Here is an 18,621-nt window from a genome sequence, read left to right as displayed (position 1 = left end):
TCCTGGGTTCAAGCGATTCTCCTGCCTCAGCCTCCCGAGTAGCTGGGACCACAGGCGCGCGCCACCACGTCCAGCTAATTTTTGTATTTTTAGTAGAGACGGGGTTTCACCATGTTGGCCAGGATGGTCTCGCTCGATCTGATGACCTCGTGATTCGCCCACCTCGGCCTCCCAAAGTGTGGGGATTACAGGCTTGAGCCACTGCACCCGGCCCCATTTAAACTATTTTAAGGGTACAGTTCTGTGGCATTAAGTACGTTCACATTGTTCAACAATCGCCACCCTCCATCTCCAGATACTTTTCATCTTTGTAAACTGAAACTATATGCCCACTAAACAATAACTCTCCATTTCCCCTACCCCCAGTCACTGGGAACCAGTATTCTATTTTCTGTCTCTGAGTTTGACTACTCCAGTAACTTCATGTAAGTGGAATCAGATAGTATTTGTCCTTTTGTGACTGGCTTATTTCATCCAGCGTAATGTCTTCAAGGTTCAACATACAGAAGCATGTGTCAGAATATCCCCCCCCCACTCCTCCTCTTCCTCCTCTTCTTCTTCCTCTTCCTCCTCTTATTCTGCTTCTGCTTCTTTGAGACAGGGTCTTGGTTTGTTGCCCAGGCTGGAGTGCAGTGGTGTGATCATAGCTCATTGCAACCTTGAATGCTCAGGATCAAAGAATCCTCTTGCCTCCGCCTCCCAAGTAAACAGGCATGCACCACCATGCCCAGCTAATTTTTCGGTTTTCATTTTTGAAGTGACAGGGTGTCATTATGTTGCCCATACTGGTCTTGAACTCTTGGCTTCAAGGGACCCTCCTGTCTTCACCTCCCAAAGTGCTGGGATTACGGATGTGAGCCATTACACCTGGCCCAGATTTGCTTTCTTTTTAAAGTGGAATGATATTGCACTGTATGGCTATGCCACATTTTCTTTATCCATTCATCTGCCAGTGGGCACTTGGGTCGCTTCCACCTTTTGGCTGTTGTGACTAATGTTCCCAGGAATGTGGATGTGCACATATCCCTTTGAGTCCATGGTCTCAGTTCTTTTGGGTTTTCATGGTCGTTTTTGCCCAACGGGAGAATAAGATAAATCTACCCTAAGGCAGGGCTTTCCCACTTTTTCATCTTCTGGCTTACAAATGAAATATCTGCTTGTCTCCCTGGGATTTGGAGCCTCAAAGGGTGATGGAGGCGACTGGCTCAGCATCCTGCTGCCCAGCTGTCCCCTCCAGACGGGCTTGGACACACTGGGTACGGAGCTTTCTGCTGTGGATAACCAGGTTCTTCAGGTTTAGAGCCCATGTGTCAAGTGGTACGTGTGGTGCAAGGAGAGCAGACGCTCTAGGTGAGGGTGATGGGATGAGGTGTACTAAAAAGGCTCTCGTTTCCTGTTGGCTCACACCGTTTCCTATAGTACCTGGCCCTCTGTAGCGCTAGAATGAGACCCACTGGATCTCATAGACCCTGGCATAGCAGCTGCTCAGAATAGCTACATTATGTTACTGAAGTGGATAAATCAAATTATCCAAAAAGCCAGCATTAGCTTAGGATCCCCAGGCAGGCAGGCAGCTATGGAGGCTGAGCTGGAAGACTGGGCAGATTTATGGACAGGGGCTCCCAGCTCTGGGTGGCTCCTAGGGACTGGTGTAAACTGAGCTGCGGAACTCCTTCAGAAGGGAATGGGAGAAGGAAGTCACGTGCAGGGCTGAGCAGGGCAGATGCCTGGAGGGAGAGGGAGGGGAACAGGGCGGAGGGAGGGGAGAGGCTGCCCCAGGACTCAGAGCTTCCGCGAGGCTTTGGGGATCCTTCTGCATTTCACCTTTGCAAAAGTCAGTTCTATTGATATTACAGTCTCCTTCCCTTGAGACAGATGGGCTGGCTTACCTACCTGGAAGGTTCTTGGGGGCAAGTGCAGTTGAGAAAAAGCCAGAACGTGAGGAGGGCTGCTTCAGGACCGTCGCACTGGGAGAGTAACAGGACGGCCACCAAGACAGTACTGAACCTTCTTTTTCAAATATTTTATTAATCTGTTTGGCCAAACAGGTAATGGAAACTGAGAATAATAATTTGCTAAAAAGTTCAGGTCATGAATGCCCCTTTCCCCCAGGAAACAAAAGACTCCATGGTTACAGAATGCACCATTGGGTTATGACAACATTTCAAAATAATGTTTCCATTTCATATGTAACAATGTAAACTTCAAAAATAGTAAACTCTAACCCCTGACCCTCTTTACAGATCTATCACAGATAGAATTTTCTGGCAGACCTAAATTGTGTAAGTAAACAGCCTGGTGCTTAAAAGTTTCATAAAAAGGTTTACAGATTTCAGTAAATAATTTTTCAGTCTTGGTCAGGAAGTAAAAGCAACCAGCAATCCCCCTCCTGCACAATGTACCTTATATGAGTATTGTACCCCGCGGGCCACACTCTATACACCGGCCATCAGCTCTGCCATCTTTGTACACACACACACACACACACACACACATATATATAGTTTTATTTGTTTCTAAAGATTTTTACATCTAAATTATAAGACGGCGCCAGTGACATATCACGTCACCTCGCTTCACATAGGTAAAGACGAAAATTCTGTAGAAGGCACTGTGATTTCTCTTGCATGATCTTACACAGACTCGTGAGAGCAGGCCAGCTGGGGCTGGACTTATCTTGTCCTTCCTGGTACCTGGCACAGACCTGTCCTTTGACAGCTTTTGATGTTCATCATCCATTTCTGCCTCACCTCTTCACATCCCAGACACCCTTCCATCCATCATCCATCCATCCATCCATCCATCCATGCATGCATCCATCCATCCATCCAAATAAATTGACAGTTATCTTTTGGTTCATTGAAATTCCTTAAAATTAAGAGTACAGCTCTGGTATAAAACAAAATATGAGCTACCATAGCTGAAAAATAATCACAGTGTACAATGCCATGTTCGGTTGCTAAGATTTAAAACACTTGTCCTGGCTTGTCAAGAACGTCAGCCATCCAAAACCATCTACGCAGGGATCTTCTAAACCCACTTTACATTCATTGGAAAAGCACTGAGAGGTTCTTATTTCTCTTTTGGATTGAATTGGTACCCTTACGTGGAAGGTCTGATGTGTAAAAGTGCAAGCAAATTGGACATGCCAATAAATACCATAGAACTTACCGCGGATGACCAAAACTGTACAGGTATGTACACCTTACCCAACTGAGGTTCCTCCCGGCAGGAATCGACCTCCCAGTCATTACCACCGAGTTCTAGAGGAGTGGTGTTAGCGGGCAAAGGAAGGGCGGGCTCTTCTGTTCTTGCTCTGAGGTCCTGAGCTCAGGTCAGCACCGCCCTCTGCAGGCTCCTCCTTCTTCCTCACTTTGAGGCGGGTGAGCAGCTTGATCAACCAGACATCCCACTCCTCTGGCAGGAGCAGGAGGAGGAAACCCAGGCCGATGATGATGATGGCGATGACGCGGACCCCATTGAAGACTATCTGACTAGTGTAGTGATCAACCACTGTGGGAGACAGAGCATGGGGGTTACTCAGCTGCAGGGCTTGGTGCACGGCCCCGGAGAGTGGGCAGGGCCTGGGGGCATCCCCCTCTGCCTGGCAGTGTTGTGGTCTTCCCTGGACCACAGGATCTTCCTCAGTATGATTTTGTTCCAGGTGGGCTGGGGTTACCTCTAGTAAATCACCCTTAACTTTATAAAACCTCTCTGGTATGAGGCCTTGCACTTATATGTCACCTCCCAAAATTGACTTGGTAGTTCAACCATTGATTTATGTGACTAAAAAAAGTGAATGAAGGGCAATTGAGGAGATGATAGGTAAATAGATAGATCACACACACACACACACACACACACACACGACCCTTGAACGACATGGGTTTGAACTGTACGGATCCACTTATCTGTGGATTTTCTTCTGGCTCTGCCACACCGAGACAGCAAGACCGACCTTTCCTCTTCCTTTTCCTCCTCAGCCTAGTCAATGTCAAGACGACAGTGAGGATTCTGAAGACCTTTATGATGGCCCACTTCCACTCAAAGAGTAGCAAATATATTTTCTCTTTCTTATGATTTTCTTGATAACATTTTATTTTCTTTAGCGTTATTGTAAGAGTACTGTATATAATACAAATAACACACACAATATATGTGAATCAACTGTTTTTTATCAGTAAGGCTTCTGGTCAACAGTACCCCATTAGCAGTTAAGTTTTTGGGGAACTAAAAGTTATCTGTGGATTTTCAACTATTCAGGGGTTGGGGCCCCCAATCTCTACATCGTTCAATGGTCAACTGTATTTATTATTTATTTTTGAGGCAGGGTCTCACTGTGTCATTCAAGCTGGAGTGCAGTGGTGTGATCATGGCTCACTGCAACTTTCACCTCCTGGGCTCAAGCGATCCTCCCATCCAGCCTCCTGAGTAGCTGGGACTAAAAGCACACGCCATCACACCCGGCTAATTTTTTTTTTTTTTTGTAGAGACAGGGTTTTGTCATGTTACTCAGGCTGGTCTAGAACTCCTGGGCTCAAGTGATCCTCCTGCCATGGCCTGTCAAAATGCTGAGATTACAGGCATCAGCCCCTGTGCCCGGCCTGTATTTTAATTTTTAATATCGGTAAAACATTGTTAATTTAGCAGATAAGGACAGCCAACCAGCAAGTCCCATGAGCAGATGTGAGGGAGAATCCAAAAGCCGGGCAATGACTCTGCTCTGACAAGTAGCTACGCAGAGGTTCCTCGGCTTCTCTCCTCCAATCAAGAGTGGCCTGGGATTCTTTCCTTCGACTCATCGTTAAACCTTTTACGTTGCAGGTAAGTGATGAAAAATGATTCTAATTAATCTCTCAAACACCTGGCTATGTTCTATGCTCAAAGAAGTTTCTATATAAGACAACTGGAACATGCCTTCTGGAGACAGGAACACGGCGTGACTACAAATTAAAGATGCAAAGAATGTAGGGGGAGTGTGGTGACAAGTGACTTTTCAGAAGCCTGCAGTGTCTAGACCATTTTCCTTTTTTACCAGCTGTCCAGGAGCTCAGGTGCTTTCTGCATTTTGAACTGCTGTCTCATCAGTTATTGCATCTGGTTGTCATATCGACCGAAGTAGCAAGGGCAGGTATGATGCTTCATTTGCAGGGGAAACAAGCTAAGGCTCAGAGAGCGGATGAGTTGGGACCACAGACCTCCAGGCGGCCTGCGGTGGTGCTGGGCCTGAGCCCCGTCTCCTGATGCCTCCCCCAAGCCTGGTACACTGCTGCTGCTGTGAGGCAGTCCTACCAGAGGAATCCGAGCCATGGTGGGGCAGAGAGGTCCAGCGCCTATGGAATGGGAGCGGTGGGGAACCAAGTCATGGGGAAAGGTTTGGGAAGTTGGGGTGCCGGCAGGCATATTCACCACCACATGGAACAGGGTAAGGCGGGACAAGGGTCTGCCATTTCCTTGGGGCGGGGGCGATCTTTTAACGGCCTGGAAGTGGCAGGATTTGAGAGATGGCTTAGGAGGAAGCTGTGCCAGGGACAAAGGAGCCAGTGTTCTGGAGAGGACAGATTCACAGCCCTTTTCTGGCTGAGAGAAGGATGCCTAGGGAGATCAGGGGTGAGGCCAGGAGGTTCTAGAAAGAAAATCCAGAACACAAAACCAAACACCACATGTTCTCACTCATAGGAGGGTGTTGAACAAGGAGAACACATGGACACAGGGAGGGGAGCACTATACACGGGGGTCTGTTGGGGGGGAGGGGGGACAGCGGGGGGGTGGGGAGTTGGGGAGGGATAGCATGGGGAGAAATGCCAGATATGGGTGAGGGGGAGGGAGGCAGCAAATCACACTGCCATGAATGCACCTATGCAACAACTTTGCATGTTTTTCACATGTACCCCAAAACCTAAAATGCAATAAAAAAAAATAATAATAATAATAAAAAAGAATGAATGATAGCTAAAAAAAAAAAAAAAAAAAAGAATAAGATGTGGTTTCCAATATAAGTAACAAGAGGTGAGAAATTCTTTTTATTTGCTGATTTTGCCTATTTTAAAAGGAGAAATAAAAACATTAAATGTGAAAAAAAAAAAAAAAAAAAAGAAAATCCAAAATTTCTATCTGTGTGAGCCAGGAAAAGGCAGGCAGCAAGGGGCAGGTGAAGACAAGCATCTGTCAACTGTGTGCCTTGGCAACGAGTCCCCAGCGGAAAACAAAGGACAGTCCCCAGTTCCTGGGGAACGAGCATTCTCCCCCTGTCTCCCCGGAGGCAGGGGAAGATCACCTTCACACCTCTTCAGCTTGTCGGCATGTTTCTATATCATGCCTCGAGCAAATTTTCTCCCCCAGAAAGTTACCTGCAAAAGTTAATGTTTTTTTTCCTGCCACATAATTTCCTACATTTCTTAATACTGATGACATTCATCTCTGCTCCCCATACCTGTCAGAATTGAGATGCCTTTAGACTTTCTGTATCTTTAGGTGGCATGCAAAACCAGCCCATTATGGAGAAAATATTGCATATATAATTAATATCAACATTTCACCTAAATGCTTTTTTTTTTGCAGATGATTAAACACGCATTCTATAGGAAGCACGGCAAGAATACATGTGAGTATGTATGTGAGAGTATGTGTGTGTATGTGTGAGTGCATGTATGCATAAGTGTGTGTATGTATGCATGTGTGTATATGTGAATGTGTATGTATGCATATGTGTGTATGTATGCATGAGTGTATGTGTGTATGTATGAGTGTGTATATGTATGCATGAGTGTATGTGTGTATGTATGAGTGTGTATATGTATGCATGAGTGTGTGTACATGTATGCATGTGTGTGTATATATGCATAAGTGTGTGTGTATGTATACATGAGTGTGTGTATGTATGCATGAGTGTATGTATATGTATGAGTGTGTATGTATGCATGTGTGTATGTGAGTGTATGCATGAGTGTGTGTATGTGTGAGTGTGTATGCATGAGTGTATGTGTGTGTATGCATGAGTGTGTGTATGTGTGTGAGTGTGTATGTATGCATGAGTGTGTGTATATGTATGTGTGTGTGTATTATGCATGAGTGTGTGTATATGTATGTGTGTGTGTATTATGCATGAGTGTGTGTATGTGTGTATGTATGCATGAGTGTGTGTGTGTGAGTTGGTGACTAAGTGTGTGTGCTTATGTGCAGATATACAAAAGCCAAATAGGTTTACCTGCGTTCACAGGTACACTGAGGACGATTCCAAGAGACATCAGAGTGGGATAGGTGACAGCGATTCCAAAATTTAATACAATATTGAATGCTGAAATAAAGAATGTAAACAACGGATGTTATTCACGACTGCTCTGTACTTGACCTCCCTGCTGGCCTGTCTGACCCGGGTTTTCCTAATGAGGCTGGAGTCATAGGAGTTACAATGACCCTTTGCTCTGATTCAGTGAGCTCAGAGTTCCTCTGGGGGGCTCCAGGACTTGGGATCAGGAGCAGACGCTCTGAGTACTCAGCCCCTCTGTTCCCTGAGTTTTGAAGAAGGGAATAAGTTTGGGAATGGTAACCACTGAAAGGTGACTGGGACTATCTTACCAGCTTTGCTTTTCTCTGCAGCTGACCATGCTTCTGGGATAACTGCATGAACAGGAGCTCGGGATTTTTTTTTCTTTTATTTTAAGGCAGGCTCTTGTATTATCACCCAGGCTGGAGTGCAGTGCACAGTGGTGCAATCATAGCTCACTGCAGCCTCAACCCTTCTGCTCAAGTGATCCTCCCACCTCAGCCTCCTGAGTAGCTGGGACTACAGGTGCACACTGCTGCACCTGGCTAATTTTTAAATGTTTATTGGAGATGAGGTCTCACCATGTTTCCCAGGCTGGTCTAGAATTTCTGGGCTCAAGCGATCCTCCCGCCTCGGCCTCCCTAAGTGCTGGGATTATAGCCATGAGCCACTGTGCCTGGCTGGGATATGTGTTTTTTGATGGAAACTAGATAAATCACCTCCTTGGTTGCATTTCTGCTTAGTTCTAGATTTACATCAAGTAATGGAGACAGTGATGATGACATTAATAATAGGGATAATTGATAGCATTTATTGAACAGTGACACTTAGTAGGCAGTGTTCTGGGAGCTCTGCAGGTATTCATTTACCAACTCTTTGCTGTGCTTAGTAGGTAACATGCAACACACTGGGCTATTCGTTCACTGTTCAGAGCAGCCGTGACCACTCTGACTATTACATTGACTCTGGTTCTGGAATTCGAATCCAGTGTCATCATTTCAAAGACTACTTTGTGAAACAGAAAGATCTTGAAAACCAGTGAGAACTAAAGAATAGCCATGAGCACTGTGTTCCTCCTTCAGGGAACGTGTTTGCTAAGGGTCCTGCGTTGGTGATTGCTTTCTGGGGATTCTGGGCAGGGCGGTCACCACTTACTCAATAAGAGAACTGAAAATCCACAAAGGTTTCCCCATGGAATGTCATCGAAAGAGCTCCAGTATTCCACTTTGGTAAAGTAGAGGATGATAGGAATGCAGGTGATGAAGAGGATGTTAAACACACCCAAGATAGACAAAAATAAGGCGGCTTCTCCAAACTTAGCACTGCCCAGGAGGAGCTTGAACAGAACCTGTCGGAGAAAGTAGAGGAGGATGAGGTGAAGGCTCGCCTCAGACCCCAGCGTGATGTAAGTGAAGCAGAGTTCATCCACAACCTGGGGTTGCACTGCAGGATGGAAACCAGATTTCAGTGCATTCCATGGGATTTGACCTGTGTTCAGCTGCACACATATTCAAATCTCAGTGACACAGCAGCAGAGTTGCTCTTCGGCTATCCAGAAAGGATCGTTAGGAGTCATGGGTTTTCACTCTAGGTTTGATTTGTCTGTGTTGTGTTCCTGACCACATCATTCAAAAACATCTGCCATGATTACACATCCTCTCAGAGACCCCTAGGAGGGATCCTCAATTCTGCATAAGCAGGTCAAACACCATTGCTCCCAAGAAAGAGCGCTCTGGCTGCAAAGATACTTTCTGTAAATCAAGGGTGGAGGTATTTTGCTCATCTCTGCTCCATCCCACCATGTACATTCCAGAAATGGCATGGGTTTTAGTGGAATGCACCAAACTTTTGTTTTTTCGTATCTGTTCTTATTTGCACATCATTTCAGGTGCTTGGAAGGCCGGGAGGAGAGGGCGAATGTGATGGGAGCAGCCCGGAGCTGAACTGAGAGATATGCAGATGGTCTAATTTGACTCTCTGCATTGTGGTTCCTCTTACTTTTCCTGCTTTCTCCTTGTTCAGCCATTTCCCAACTCATTCATGTATTTCCTGGCAAATGTGCGGAAGGGGAAATAGATGGCTTTCAGCCTCTCATCTAGGAGTCCCCGTGGACAAGATGCAGGTGGTAGAGGAGTGGGAGACGGGAATCTGAATCAGAATACTGTGTTCATTGTGGATTGTGTTTCTCCGTGTTTTTTGCTCCTCATTAGGCCACAGCTATTTGAGTCTAGAGGAGTGTATGTCGCCTTCTAATATTTTCTACATTTGCACAGTTGCTAGAGTTTCTGAGTGGTGCTAGATTATCACATCTCCTCAGTGAGAGGTGTTCAGAGAAAGAAAAGTACATGTGTGTCTTCCTCTGTGGGAGGTGAGGGCAGGGAGGTGATGAATGGCAAGGCTGAGTTATTTCACTTTCCCAAAACCAGAACACATGGTACTCACAGAGCTGGGAAAAAAACGTCTTTTCTTATGACTTTCTTCAGTACTTAATTATATCAGTCCTACTGTCTGGATCCACAAAGGATGACAAGTCTCCAAGCTAAAATCTCATTTCTCGTTGAATCTTCTCGGTCAGTTCTCCAACTTGGAGTCCTGAAAATATTTGCATTCTCTACTATGGGTCTTAGGAGAAGGAGAGAGGAGGAGAAGGGAAGTGAGGGGGAAGAGCAGCCAGGAGGCTTGATCAAGTAGCGGGTGAACAGAGAAAGGGACTTGCGTGTGGGAATAAAATTTTGTTTCCTCCAGACCTGAAGTTGGGAAGTGCTTTCCAATGGTCCCCACATTTCATCGAAATATTTTATAATCCCAATATTATAGCTGTTGCACTTTTATTTATTTAGCCTTCCAGCCAGTACTTGAAATGCACATGGATTCAGAGTGAGCAGTGGTGGCTGCAGAAACTGTGTGGGCAAAGATTCACATGACAAAGCTGCGCCAGATATTCAAGTCTTCCCGCCTTATAGGGTGGCAAATTATCTGAGCAAACACTGAGCTTGTTCACTGCCAATAATGAAGACAGGAATCTGACTCTGCTGATGGACACCACTCGTTTTATCCCAGATGCTGCAACACTGTGGCTACAGATAGAAAGGCCCAGAGAGCCAAAACCAAGAGCAGCGGCACACCTCCTCCTGCCCTCGACTGAAGTCTCTGCCTGTTGCACAGCTGACTTCAGCTATCTAGACCTGCCCGCCTTGAAGCACGAGCATCAGTCAGAATCAGAAGCTCTTGAAAAGAAAAGGACCAAGCATCTAGAGCCGGCTGTGCTGGCTGAGCAGAGCCGAGCCGGCCGAGAAAGTTCACTCCCCGTGCGTACCTTGTAGAGGGCAGACATGGATGCTGAGGCCACCACCAGTGCGATGCCGATGACGGAGTGGCTGTGGAAGCCATCAGCGTAGGTCATCATCACAATGCCAGCGATGGCGAGGATGGCGGCCACGATCTGGATGGATGGAAGAAAATGCTAGTCAGGGAAGTCGGGATGGAGTCAGAGGGACCACGCGAGCGCCAAATGTGCGTGGGGTTCAGCCACGTGAGGGGAAAGTGGCATCTCCTGTTTCTTCCTCCTTGCGGGAGCAACAGGCAAAGGCTGACTCCTGTCTAAAATTTTGTTGCTGCTTAGAGAGGGCACTTAGCAAAGCTTGGCCTGACCAAAGACCTGAGACTGCTGTCAGCCAGGAATGGGTGGCATGGGGTTGGCCAGTCACTGTGATTCTTGGGAGCCTGAGAAGGAGGCGGTGGTAGTTACAGCGGCAGCTTATTTGGTCATGACAAGGCCTGGTGGAGAATCCCTGGGCAACCCCTGGAAATGACCTGCGTTATCTCCCAGCCTTCTGAAAGTCCCCCCTGTGACCTTGCTTTTATGTCTCATGTCTCAACAGGAAAGCCACCATGAGGACAGCACATCTTGTCCCATTTTCTACCCCAGCAGTGAGGCCTGACAGAATGTTACCTGGCAATCAAGGCTACAAACAGTGACCTAACCTAGGAGGTGCAGTTCCGTTCACACGTGGCTGTAGCCCCTCCACCCTACCCACCAGGGCTCCCCTCAATCCTGTTATTGTCCTGGTACTGACTGCTCAGATGGGACAGAGGCTTCATGGAGACGTACACCTTACTCTTGTGCAAAGTGAAATCGCCAGAGTGAATAAAAGCTAAAACATTTGGGACAATATTCCTCAAAAGAGAAAATGCACCAGCAGACAGAATCAATACAAGGGACTGATCCGAGGTAGCCATGAAGCTGCAGGAATGTCACCGGGTGGGAGGTGGAGAGGGGGTTGCTGTCAGTAGAACAAATGCATGCAGGAGAAGTTTCCACTCCTGGATTTACTGAGAATTTTATCCCTCTTATGAATCATTCAAAATCAACTTCAGCTATCTAAAACAATATCAGACAGCTAAGGTTAACTGTGTGGTCGTAGGATACATGTTTCTATGTATTTTCTCATTTTACCCTCACAGTAGATATGGTCATTTACCTCATTTTATAGACATGAAAACCTAGGCTCACAGAGGTTAAGTAACTTGCCCAAAGCCACACAGCTGGTATGTGGAAGAGCAGAGACAGATTTCAGGTTTGCCTGATTGTAAAGCTGGTGCTTACATATATAAACAGGAACGTATGATTCACCTAGGAAGTACCGCCAACCTACTGTTAGGTTTGAATTGAAGTTGCCTTGGTAGTTTAAACATAAGATGTTTAGGTTAGCAAAACATAATGTGGCTTAATCTCACACGGTATGTCTGAGTTACATACTTCTCTTAGCGTATAACTCACGCAATGTTTCTATACAATGCTGTATCCATCCCTAACACAGAGGCATCGAGAGAGCAGGTGTTTATTGAGTATTAGAGGACTGCCTGGCCCAGTCTGTCTGAGTGTTCTTTCTGGTACAGGAATTCACTTGCAGTCAGCCACACCATTCTGCATCACATATATGCCTATATTTCATATTCAGATGTTACATGTACTGGGTAGAAGTGTTCATTAAGAGAAACGCAGACAGCAAGACCATAAGGGGATTTTTCCCACAAGAAATTTAAAAAGGGAAAAGTGAGGAAGCAGGGGGTGAAAGGGCTGGTTTCTGCTCCAGAGGACACACGTAATGGAAGGGTGCTGCCAGGAACACGCCCACCCGGCCAGGCGTCGGAGGACTCGCAGTGAAAAGACACAAGGAAGGAATGGAGAGAAGAAAATGGCCCAATTCCAGATGCTTGGTGCATCTCCCCATCTCCCCTTTAGAGATACTTTTTTTTTTTTTTTGAGACAGTCTCACTCTGTTGCCCAGGCTAGAGTGCAATGGCATGATCTCAGCTCACTGCAACCTCTGCCTCTGGGGTTCAAATGATTCTTCTGCCTCAGCCTCTCGAGTAGCTGGGATTAAAGGCACATGCCACCACGCCCAGCTAATATTTGTAATTTTGTGCAGACGGGGTTTCACCATGTTGGCCAGGCTGGTCTCGAACTCCTGACCTCAGGTGATCCACCACTTTGGCCTTCCAAAGTGCTGGGATTATAGGCATGACCCACCGTGCCCGGCCTGGAGCTACCTTTTATTGAGCCTTTCCAGGCTTATGGCTGAAGTTGGAGGAAGTGAAGGACAGTGAGGGGTTATTTTTTTCTGAAGACTTACAGGGCAGATTTCCAACCTCTTCCTGTCTTCTCTATTGATTAAATAATAAACAGCTAAAAGCTTCTGCCTGGGCTGCACTGTGTGGCTAAGCTGGGGGAAGGGACGAGGAGGTAGGAAATGAGAGCGTGGTTGGCCATTCACCTTTTGGTCTGTTGAGGAGATAAACATCAGAGGAGCCCGTGCCACCCCATCAGTTCATCCCGACAGGCCGGGCGGGGGACTCTGAGCTCCTCCTCCACCTCCTGGCCTTCTCCTGGGGGTCCCACCCACAAGGCACAGTGTTGAGACCCCTGGCTGTGGGCCTCCCACTCTCTGGACGTCAGCAGCCCTGCCAGGACCGCACCCATGTGCTGGGATGTGAACTGGGGCTCCTACCTCACTCTCAATACCCCGCGGAGCACAGCAGGGTTGGAACATGCCTTTGGGAGCAGATCCCAAGAGTCCTTCCTGATGCCTGGAATTCCTGTGAAGTTTCCAGTTCTATCTTTTGAAAAGTATGTGCATATGTTACATTCGACACCCTGACACCTCTGAGTTTCTTGGTTTTCATGTGACAATATTTTCCTGCCCATTTTCTGCACTAAAACAAACTCTCTAGGAAGGCCAGTCAAGTCTGCCCCGTGGTTCCATGCGCTCCACGCACACCTTCTCCCTGCTGTGGCCCCTGGGGGGATGCTGAGGGTGGGTGTGGAATCATGACAACGGAGCTTCCCTCACCCCTCCATGCCTCTCCTTCCTTACACTTTCCCCGATCCTCAGTGCTCCTCACGGAACAATTCTAAAACAAAGACTGATGGGTCACAGTGGCTCAAGCCCAAGATGGGTAAGAGCCACCACCTCTGCTTTGCCTGGGGAACAATTAGTTGGAGGTGAGGAAGGAACACAGGCTGGGGGCTGCTGCTTGGCGTCTTCATGTCCTCACCCAGTGTGGTGACCCACTGTCATAACCTGCCCGGCTGCCAGCGCTCCGGATCTGAGTCCCACGCACCTAGACCTGAGTCACTGACGTGACACTCATCTCCATGATGGTTCTGCTCCAGCTCCCTGTGGGGAGGGAAGGGGAAGGCGAGGAAACCCTTGAGCCATAAAGAGGAGAGAGGAGGGTTGGTGTTGCCCTAGGTGAAGTCTAGTCACCATTCAGGTGCAGTGGTTCATACCTGTAATCCCAGTGCTTTGGGAGGCTGAGGCGGGCAGATCGCTTGGGCCCATGATTTCGAGACTGGGCAACATAGTGAGACCCCGTCCCTGCAAAAAATTAGCCTGGTGTGGTGGTGTGCACCTGTGGTACCAGCTACTCAGGAGGCTGAGGTGAAAGGATCACTTGAGCCCAGGAGGTTGAGGCTGCAATGAGCTGGGACAGCACCACTGCAGTCTAGCCTGGGCGACAGAGTGACATCCTGTCTCTGCAAAAAAACAAAACAAACACACAAAAAAACAAACAAAAAAACCCAACAAAATATGGCAGGCCGCATGTTCTCTGCCCAACATAACCCCATTTGGAAGCTTTTTATATTTGCACAGCTTGGGTCAATTTTACACACGGGAAAATGGGCTGATTTTTAAACATCCTTCCCCCAATTCTTTCCCTCACAGCTCCTGGACTGCTCTCATTGACTCAAGTAATACAGGAGTTTCGGGGGAAGGGAGGGAACCTCTAGTTCACTCCTTCTGTGTGCGAGAGTAGACGGTGGCCTGGGCTGTGAGCTCCACCACTGCCTGTTCTCTGTGTCTTCCCCCATGCGTGGCTCAGGTTGCAGAGGGCAGCCCCCCGCGCAGAGGGGAGTCCGGGCCAGACACACAGGTACTGTTCGGGGATGGATTGCCCCCTTTTGAAACACAGCCAACATTTTGATTATTGGAAACATCAGCTGGAATCTGACTGAGATGGGAACTGATCTTGGAAAAAGGTCCATGATCCCCAGGAATGTGCCACTGGGGTTTGAGGACCCTGTGGATGACCTCTTAGCTCACCTTCTGGCTCCTTCCTACGTCTCTCCTGGTTTGAAGGCCCTCACTGTGATGGGTGGTCCTGAGAAGCCCTGAACAATCAGCGAATCTCACCTCCCATTTCCCTTGACATGGAGGCTTGGGGTGGTCTCACTCAGTCTGACCGCAGCTGGTGGGCAGGGTACACCCGGGGCTCTGCTGCTCTCATCCTACTCTTGCTTTTGCCACATTAAACTGCCTCTCTAAATCTTCATCCACCAACAAGAGAATTGGGCTGATCCATCAACCCCGTCTAATTGAGAAGGAATAAGAAGAATAACAACATTGAGAAAAGACACCATTTATTGAGTTTTCGTGGGAGGCATGCATCATTTTATTCTCACAACTGTTTTCTAACATGAGTAGTAATATTCTGTCCATTCAACAAAGGCTCAGAGACACTTACTAGTTTTCTCAAGGTCCAACAGCTTATAAGAGTGGGGCCAAGATCTGTGACCTCGTCACTTGACTCTAGCCTGGGACACCTCCATCGCTGAGCTAGAATCCTGACGTGGAGAGCCAGGGCACATATAGAAAGCACACCTAAGCAGAGAGTCAAATGGTGACACAAGACCAGCTTAACTCCTTCCAAACAGACACCCCAACAGCTTCTCACCCTCTTGTACTGTATGTGGTGAGGAATCTCCCCGGCATGATAAGGTAAGTTTGCTTCTTTCTGGATCTGTGCACATGACCTACACCTATTGATGTTTTCCAGGAACTGCAGCCCTTGTGGTTTGAGTAACTGCCTTAATAACACAAGTCTCCTGAGCAGACGATTCCACAAACATAAGGCTGGGCCTTCATCATGGTTTTGATGCCTACTTGACTCGCAAGCTCATACGCACAGCCCTCCAGGGCGTGGGACCATGTTAATTATCTTCGGTCCTTGGAAATTACCCAGTGGACAGTGCTAGGCTACCCAGCCATCTGAGTGAAGTCTGAGTGGTCCTATGTATCAGTTAGATATTATCTTGGAACTAAATCTCCATCTGTTCATCAAGGAGAATCTTTTGGACCCTTTGGCACGTGGCAGTGTCTCATGGATTTTGCTAGCTCTCTGAACTCCTGAAGAAGAGAAGAGGGAGCTCCAACACCACCTGCGGCCAGAAGCTCTCAGATGCACTTCTAAGAGGAAGAGTGATTATTAGAGAGACCCACAACTGCACAGTGCTTTGCAAGTCACAAAATGCCATCAGTGCCATTATGACACTGACACAAATGCCTCATTCAGTGTCAGTCTAGCACCAGAGTCCTTCAACACAAAACTTTGCTCAGTACACAGTGATCAGCAATAGACCAAACCAATCAAGTGGCCAGCATGGCCAGCATGTGCCATATTCTGAGGATGTTTGTTGGGTAGGGGTTGGGTGGGGGTCTTATCCATGTACAGCAATAAAGACCTGGAAGCACTATATTGCTTTCTATGAATTTAGGAGTATTTTTCAAGTTTTTCACACCTCCTTCTTTTAACCTCAAAAAAAAAAAAATGGGTTTCTTCTGCTACATGCAGAATTAACCTTGAAGCTTCTCTTCCCAGGAACAGGGTCTCATTTGGAATTTTCTTGGGACATCTGAGTCATGCCAAAAATTTCCACAAATTCTCCTGGCTCCTTACATCAAAATAAAGTCAGGAAGGGCATGAGTGGGTGGCAGGAAGACCCAGACATTCAAGTTTTCAGCATCAAATCAGGCCGGCTGCTGGGTGGCTGTGAGAGGGACTTGCATTTCTTGCAGAGATGTATCAGATCATTTATTTGCTGAAAGCTTTTCTGGTGGCACAGAGAGTGAGTTTTTATTCCAAAATTAACAGTAAGCCTCAAAACAAATTTTCCCCCTACTGCAAGCTAAAAATACAACTCACAGTTGACTCATGTCCCCACTGCTGTTTGGGTAACTTAGGTGGGTGTGAATGCACCCTTAGGGTGATGTCATTGTTCCCAGGACAGTAAGGGAAGGACGGAAGTAGAGGGTCCTGCACCGGTAGCCAGCAGGGTTTGCTTTCATGGGACTGCCCATCAAACTGGCTGTTAGCTTTGTGGCTGAAGGGGAAAGCCGTACACTTTAACTACAAGAGAACCCGGGGCCTAGCCAAATGCTTTGGCACTGGTTTGTGGCAAGGTGATGATGGGGCAGTAGCAGCTCCTGGCCACCAGAGGGAGCCTGTCAGAAGTCACTAGGGTTCTGCCCTGCGCTAAACGTCTCCTGTTTCTTTCACTGGGGGGAATCTCTACATTCAGCTGATATTTGATAGTGCATGTGCCCTATTTCATACAGGTGTTATGAAACCCGATGAGCTAACTGACTAGCGTTTAATGTGATGAGTGAGTCCTCCACTGTAAAATGAGAGGTAATTCAAGGGATATAATTTCACTCCCCCTTTGTCATTGGTTGGAAGGAAGTGAAGCTGGCCCTTCACAGATGGGGCTTAGCATGAGTGTGTATGGCTCATTCTCGCTGTGTACACATGGCCCAGGCAAAGGGCCAAGACTGCATGCATGCATGGATGCCGAAGGAGCCTTCAGGCTTCACGCACATCCTCACCCGAGACTGGCAGTGTTAGCAGAAAGCTCCAGGCTGCAGAGCACGGTCATGCCACGCACTGCAGCCAGGAAAGCCGCCCACGAGAGACGGGGTGGTGAGCACGCAGAGAGCGGAGCACATTGCCATTCCCAGGCTGGGTCCCCGACTGACACACACTTTAGGGAATGCTTGTTGAAATGCTTGAAATGAAAGGTGCTTTAATGAATGCTTGTCTAGTATGGTTTGCAAGCAAGAAGGTTGGCAAGGCACACCAAGAACCGGGCCCTCTGCTGGGCTCCTTTTCTGCTGCAAATCAGAAGGAAAGTGGTCAGCAGCTTACGCTCATGGTCCAGCACATGGAGCTAAGCAAGCCGATGGGCAGGTTTTGGTTGACATGACTGAGTGAGGGAGGAAGACAGATAATAAAGAACTTACCCTCACTCCCATGAATCTGTCCCTGAGAACGATCCATGAGAGCAAGAACACAAAAGCTTTGTTGCAGCAGAACAACACGGAGACATCCGTAGTGTTTATTTTCTTTATTGCATGTAAGTACAGGTAGTTTGTGAGTGTCCAAAGAACACCAAAGGGTGCTGCCTTGGTAAAAAACACCTTCAAAGTCAAGCCATTGTCTCCAAAAAATCGACAGCATTCCCTAAAACAAGGAAAGAGAGGCATTGTTATTATTTTCCTTGGTTCAGACAGACCATTTATTTCCTCTACCAAGTTTTTTTTAACGCAAATATAGGAAGGGGCAGGGCTTTAAAATTTATTATTTTTAATAAACATCTTCCTGTTAAAGCTCTTCAACCTATTGCTTTAGTCCACTGAAACAAATGTTGCATGGTGATCTGAGGTCACAGATACTTCCTTCTGTTCATGTTAAGTTTGGAATTTATGGTTCTAGACAGAAGGTAATGTTGGAGTTATCTGACCCAAAGGCCTATGTATGTATGGTGATTGAGGGATTTTGTCACTTGCTAGTAAGAGAAGGGGGTCACTACACCTATTTTTGGGGGGTTGTGGGGGAAGGGTGGTAATGGAAGAGGTTGGATACAGGGGTGTCTAATCTTTTGGTTTTTTGGGGCCATATTAGAAGAAGAGTTGTCTTGGGCCACATATAAACTACACTAATACGAATGATAGCTGATGAGCTAAAAAAATAAATTGCAAAAAAAATTCTAATCATGTTTTAAGAAAGTTTACAAA

The 18,621-nt window shown here is 47.1% G+C and overlaps 1 protein-coding gene across 1 annotated transcript in view; it reads right to left on the bottom strand.

The window, feature by feature from the left end:
- Positions 1-2,008: 2,008 nt before the first annotated feature.
- The window catches only part of SLC35F3 (solute carrier family 35 member F3), a 332,817-nt gene continuing 316,204 nt past the window's right edge, over positions 2,009-18,621 (bottom strand). Inside the window, exons 4-8 of the mRNA XM_064383614.1 lie at positions 17,848-18,067; positions 10,584-10,709; positions 8,423-8,615; positions 7,208-7,297; positions 2,009-3,513 (exon numbers count right to left, since the gene is read on the bottom strand). Coding sequence (XP_064239684.1) covers positions 3,278-3,513; positions 7,208-7,297; positions 8,423-8,615; positions 10,584-10,709; positions 17,848-18,067 — 865 coding nt within the window. The 3' untranslated portion in view covers positions 2,009-3,277. The remainder of the gene's footprint in view (positions 3,514-7,207; positions 7,298-8,422; positions 8,616-10,583; positions 10,710-17,847; positions 18,068-18,621) is intronic.

This window comes from Aotus nancymaae, unplaced genomic scaffold, assembly GCF_030222135.1.
Source record: "Aotus nancymaae isolate 86718 unplaced genomic scaffold, 86718_ANA_hifiasm-v0.15.2.pri h1tg000032l_0, whole genome shotgun sequence".
Classification (NCBI taxonomy): Eukaryota; Metazoa; Chordata; class Mammalia; order Primates; family Aotidae; genus Aotus; species Aotus nancymaae.
This window is presented reverse-complemented; position numbering and strand designations above follow the sequence as displayed.